At 45.3% G+C, this 6,234-nt stretch overlaps 1 protein-coding gene across 1 annotated transcript in view; it reads left to right on the top strand.

The window, feature by feature from the left end:
• The window catches only part of LOC102865759 (chromosome unknown open reading frame, human C14orf166B), a 41,251-nt gene that overhangs the window by 11,459 nt on the left and 23,558 nt on the right, over positions 1 to 6,234 (top strand). Inside the window, exons 3-4 of the mRNA XM_006884774.1 lie at positions 772 to 879; positions 2,296 to 2,392. Of these exons, the coding sequence (XP_006884836.1) occupies positions 772 to 879; positions 2,296 to 2,392 (205 nt within the window). The remainder of the gene's footprint in view (positions 1 to 771; positions 880 to 2,295; positions 2,393 to 6,234) is intronic.

Genomic DNA, 6,234 nt, shown 5'->3' with positions numbered 1-6,234 from the left:
GTTCTTTCCACAAATGTAATCTATCTGATTCCTATGCATACCATCAGGTGAAATCCAGGTATATAACCTGCGTTTATGTCTCTTAAAAATGTATTTGCTATGAATAAGTCATTGTGCAAAATTTGATCATTCTCTCTCCAGCTTCAGAGACGGACAAATTCAAGGTTGGCAGGTAACGGAAGTTGCTGGTTGGACGACTTCTTGTTGCCAACATTATGTGCCGCCCAGTTGACTATTTCTCATAGTGACTCTATGAAGAACAGTTGGGAACTTGGCCCTATCCAGAACATTCCTCACGATCTTCAGTATATTCGAGCCCATGGTTACAGTCATTTTGTCAATCCATCTTGTTACGAGCCTTCCTCTCTTTCTTTGACCCTCCATCTGGCTAGATTAGCTGGAGTAGATAATAGTTATTGTGCCACTAAGCAGAATAGTTCCAGTCTTTTCAGCTCATCCTTGAACCTCTTACTTTTCAGGGCTTAAATTGCTTGTATATCCCTCTTCTGAATGCCCCCAGGGAATCCCTTTGGTAGAGACACGCAGAATAAGCCTATTGTCCTAACAAGGCTGCATGGGATGGGTCACCCTCCATGCCAATCTTCTGTGCCCTTCCACTTCCCTGAAATTGCTCCTGGATGCGCTGTCTTCTGACTTGGCAAAGCCGTTCCAAGAGAGGGGACACAAGGTCTGGCTGTGGCGGGGAACTGACTAGGTCATCAACCAACTCTGTGTGATTTCTCCCTCTTCCCTTTGTGGTGGTGGCTGAAGTCCAACACGGCAATTAGCAACCTGGAGCTGAAAGACAACTGCATCATGGAGGAAGGCGTCACCAGCTTGGTGCAGATGCTGTATGAGAACTACTATATCCAGGAGCTGGTACTGTGTCCCCTCTGGTGCTGCTACCACCACCCCTCACAGCTCACGATTCCTCTCCACACCAGCCCAGTGGCCCCTGCCTGAGCCCAGGCTGGCCCCCAAGGTGTCTGTGATGCCTCTGTGGACTCCTCCCCACTGGAAGTGGTTTCTCACAGGAGTGCCACGTATGAGCACTGGCGGCTGAGGGACTACAGGCATTTTTTGTAGCAACCCTGAGAAACCATTCCCATCTGAATCATCTTACTCCTGCATCGTTGGTTGTCTTAACATGAACTTTTTCCAAAAAAATAAAGGCATGCAATAATGTTCTAAAGTATTATTTGCTTGCCTCAGGTACTAGGGAGCTGTGGCTGCCTTAGAGGGCAGGGACTTGCACTGTCACCCCAAAAGTGTTTCATTCAAATCCACCAGCTGCCCTGTGTGTGTATGTGTGTGTGTGTTGGGGGGGGGGGAGTTGGGCAATCTCCTCCCAGGGGATTTACAGGCTCTGAAAACCCACCAGACGTCAGCATGGGTCGATTCCCACTCACCAGCAATGAATCCTGAGACAGCACTTAGAAGGAGCCTCCTGGCAAAACTGTTACACACTTGGTTGCTAAGAAATGGTCAGTGGTTCACACTCACCAGGGGCTCAGCAGAAGGAACTCACTCATTTATTGCCATTAAGTCAAAACCGGCTCATGGTCAACCCTCCAGTGGGTGTGGCAGCCTGTAAATCACAATGGAGGAGCATTCCCAATGGAGATTTCTCCCTTGGTGGATTTGAACCACCAGAGAAGAACCACCTTTGGGTTAGCACCACAAGCTCCCTAAGGACTGGGCCACTCAGAGCCCTACTAAAAGATGATGTTGTTGTCATTACATACTGTCAAACCAGAACTGAGTCATCGCTCGTCCTCCAGTAAGTTTTCAAAAGCAGTAAATCACACAGGAGGAGACTGCCCAACTTGTTGCTGTGGAGTTGCTGGTGGGTTTGAACCTTGTGCCTTTGAGTTGGCAGCACAACTTCTTACCACTAAACTACCATAGTCATTGGAAGCACTGTGGAGTGTAGCTCTACTCTGATAAACTTACGGTAGTCCTGAGTTGGAATCGACTCTGTGTGGTTCATTTCTTTGTTTTAATCAGCGTGGCTAACCTAGGCAAGTAGGGGGCAGGGCTCATTCACGCCAGCTTTAGGGATGCAGAGACCATCCCAAAGGTCTCAATGAGGTCAAAGAAGAGCCGGGTCTGCAAAGTGACTTCCTGATTCCCTGCTCCCTGTTCTTTGCACTCCTCGCTATTTCCAATACTTTCCCCCTGATCTCCCTCTCCCCACCCCAGCCCGACTCCCTCAGGCAATGCGCCCAGGTATCACCTGTCAATACTGTCCTTCAGCAGGATTTCCGCACATGTGTGTGCTTTCTTGTCTTTCAGAATATTTCTGAAAATGACCTTGGATTGGAGGGGGCTGAAGTCATCGCAGGGTTTCTGCAGAGAAACATCTCTTCACTCTGGAGTCTTCAGCTTTCAGGTGAGCCCACAGGATGAGGAAGGAGAGGAGACCCAGAGCTCACAGAGAGAGAAGAGACAGGGCTGAGAGACCCAGAAGCGTGGCTAAGGGAAATCCCACCTGTTTTTAAGTTATGAAAAGATCTCTCATAGCTGGTGATGGAAATTTGTGAGGACCAACAAACAGAAAGCGCTGAGGATGAGGGAGAGGGCAGGCCACGTGCCACACCTGCTGTTCCTGCCACATCCTAGACTTGCCTCTGGAGAAGAAGGAGGAGGCCTGTTCTGATTCCACTGAATCAGGTCCTTCTGGTCTCTGCAGCCAGAACACTGTGTGTCCTTCTGATCAAGCCCTCCCATTCTCCAGTCACGCCTATATCCCCAGTGCCTCCACACACACCCGTCCTCCTTTGCACACAGACTTCCCTCTTAAAGCAGTTTGACATGCTCAGCTCTCCTTTCCTGATAAGAATGCCATCCCTGTTTTCCACCCATGGGATGATCCCTCATAGTCCAGACTGGGTGGCAAAACTGACTAATCCTCGCATTAGCAATTAGCACACTTAATTTGCATTCTCTCAATCTAAAGTTGCCATTTTCTTTATTTGCGTCATAAGAAAGCTATCCAACCCCCTTGGTTAGCCACAAACACGTCGTATTTATATGGTCCTTGGAGTGCCCCTTGGAGGCAAAGATGATGAAGCTTCATCTCACATACTTTGGGCATGTCGCTAGTAAAGCTATTCCTTGGAGAGGGACATCATGCTTAGCAAGGTGGAGGGGCAATGAAAGAGAGGAAGACCCTTGACCGGGTGAGTTGACACCATGACTGTGACAATGGGCTTGAGTGTGTCAGAGATTCTGAGGATGGCACAGGATAAGACAGTGTTCAGAGAGGTTGTTCATGGGGTCACCATGAGTCAGACTCAGCTTAACGGCACCTAACAAAAACAACACCCAGAAGTATGTCTGCTTGGGTTTTATTGAGTATGTAGAGGCATTTCACTTTGTAGATCATAACAAATTACGGATAATATTGAGAAGAATGGGACCCAGAACACTTAACTACACTCATATGAAACCTATACCGAGACCAAAAGGCTGTTGTCTGAACAGGGAAGAGAGCATAGTAAGGTTTAAAATAAAGAAAGTGTGTGTCAGGATTGTATCCTTTTTTGAAACTTATTCAATCTGTATGCTGGGCAAATCATTCAAGAAGTTGGACTATATAAAGAAGAATAAGACATCAGGATATGAGGAAGATCATTAACAATCTGCATTATGCAGATGACCTGCTTTGCTTGCTGGAAGTGAAAAGAACTTGAAGTACTTGCTGCATAAAATCAAAGTCTACAGCCTTTAATATGGAATACATCACAAGATCAAGAAGTCAAAAATCCTTACTGCTGGTAGAATTGGCAGCATCATGATAGATGGAGGAAAGGCTGAAGTCGTCAACTATTTCATTTGACTTGAATCCACAATCAACACCTAGGACAATGTGTTGTTGTTGTTGTTGTTGTTGTTGAGTGCCATCACGTCATAGGCAACTCATAGAGAACCTATGAACGAAGTTCTCAACACCTGTGTGTGTGACTTTCATCCTTTCTCCAGGTTCACAGGGTTTCCGGAGGCAAGCTATTACGGACGTGGATGCCACTCCTGCTTCCAAGCTTGTTTTAATCGGGGAGCTCTACAAACACTGTCCACCATGGGTAGCCATTATCACATTTGACACATTTGCTACAGTGTTGAGTTTCACAGCAACCACAAGTTACCTCTATACGGCAAGTGGACACACCAGGGCTATACGACCTAGAAGAATGTTTGACCAAAAACAATGAAAAACAGGCCTGAGGGCTGAAGATTAGAAGTCACCCACCTTTGGCTTGGTAGCATCACTTTCTGTCCACTAAGCCAACTGATCTCTCACCAAGAAATAAAAAACCACCATGTAGCACTGGGAAAATCTGCTATCAAAGACCTCTCCAAAGTGCTACAGAGCAAGGATGTCAGTCTAAAGATTAAGGTACATACACCTAATCCAGAGGAAGAACTGATGTCTTTGAGTTGTGGTGCTGGAGAAGAGAACTGAATATTCCCCGGACTGTCTGAAGAACAAAGAGATATGTCATGAAGAAAGTGCAGCTGGGTGCTCCCTGGAGGTGAAGATGGCAAAGCTGTGTCTCTCGGTCTCTAGACACATAGCTAAGTGAGGCTGTTTCTAGGAAAGAGACATTCGTGGAAGGATGGAAGGTCAGCAAAGGAGAGGAAGCTCCCAAATGAGGTGGATTGACACAGTAATGGGCTCCTGTGTCAGAGACGAAAGGATGGCACAAGGATGAGAAGACATTTCTATAGGAAAAAACATTTCTCTTTATAGCACAGAGAAATAAAAAGACTGTAAAAGAAAAGTTGATAATTCTCATTCAAAAGAGAGAGATCTAAGTGTATACAATTCAAATTCCTGGAGAATGGGTAAGAAGCAATAGCTTGTCATATATTCACTGAGACAGTTCCTGAATTAATGAATTTGTAGATATGGGGATCCTAGGAGTGGCATCCACTTCCTAAACCACACACCTCTGAAAAATCTATGAATCTGGAGAAATGACGATGGTTATAGAAAGGCTTCAAGCCTTTTGTTCGTAGGGTTGCTATGAGTCATCCTTGACTTCATGTCAATCAACAACAACAACAGTGAATTCTAAGCAAGGTGAACAAAAACCCCCCCAACTCATACCAGAATAGATCATAGTGGAGATACCTAAGATAAAAAGATCTCAAAAGCTTTTCAAGAGAAAATATAGAAAGAGTTTGTCTATTTTTGTCAAGTCAATGTATTACATGTCAGGGAGAGTTAAGGGCAGTGAGGCACTCCCATCAATCACCAAAAGGGGACGCCAGCAACTCAAGAATCAAGTAATAGCTTATTGAAAATTTTTTTTTAAAAAATATTAATTTTTAAAAGTCTTGGCAAATGGTCAATAAGCACATGAAAAGATAGTGCAAATATTTGTTAAAGAAATGCCTATAAAGACATCAATGAGTTACCCCATTTCATATACATTCAGATGACTATCATCAGAAAATAACAAATGTAGACAAGAATATGGAGAAATGAGAAGGCTCATCCACTGTCGCTGGGCGTGTAAAATGGTGCTACTTCTATGGAAAATTGCTTGGCAGCATCTCAAAAAGTTCAACATCTAACTCTTTTCAACCCAAAAGTCATTGCCATTGATTCACTTCTGATTTCATAGAGACCCTCCATCAGGCAACCAAGACTGGCCACCTTTCTCCTGTGGATTCGAACTGCCAATCTTTTGGTTATCAGTCCAATATAATGCATGCTAGGCCACCAGGGCTTCTTATAGCTCCCCTATAATCCAGCAATACCACTTCTTACTCTCACTGCCATTGAATTGATTCCAACTCATGGCAACCTAACATGGGGCCTTGAGGCTATAAATCACAGCAGGACAAAACTGTCCATCTTTCTCCCTCAGAGCTGCCGGTGTATTTAAACCACAGGAGACACACAGCCTTTGGGTTAGGAGCACATTACACACTATGCTACCAGAGCTCCCTCTCCTCCTGTTGTTGTTGTTATGTGCCATTGAGTCGCCTGCAACCTGTAGTGACCCGACGTATAGCAGCTCTGAAGACTGCCCTGTCCTGAGCCAGTCTCACTGACTCCAACACACCAATCTCCATTTTACCAGTTACTGTATCCATCTCTTCCAGGGTCTTCCTCTCCTGTGCTGTACCTCCACCCTTCTGAACATGATGTCCTTCTCTAAGGACCAGTCAGTCCCTCCTGGCCACAAAGTATGTGAGAGAAAGCTTCAAAATCCTAGCCTC

The sequence above is a fragment of the Elephantulus edwardii genome, unplaced genomic scaffold (assembly GCF_000299155.1).
Source record: "Elephantulus edwardii isolate Elephantulus edwardi_28Jun2011 unplaced genomic scaffold, EleEdw1.0 scaffold00037, whole genome shotgun sequence".
Classification (NCBI taxonomy): Eukaryota; Metazoa; Chordata; class Mammalia; order Macroscelidea; family Macroscelididae; genus Elephantulus; species Elephantulus edwardii.
The sequence above is the reverse complement of the archived record's forward strand: the minus strand, read 5'-3'. Positions and strand labels throughout refer to the sequence as shown.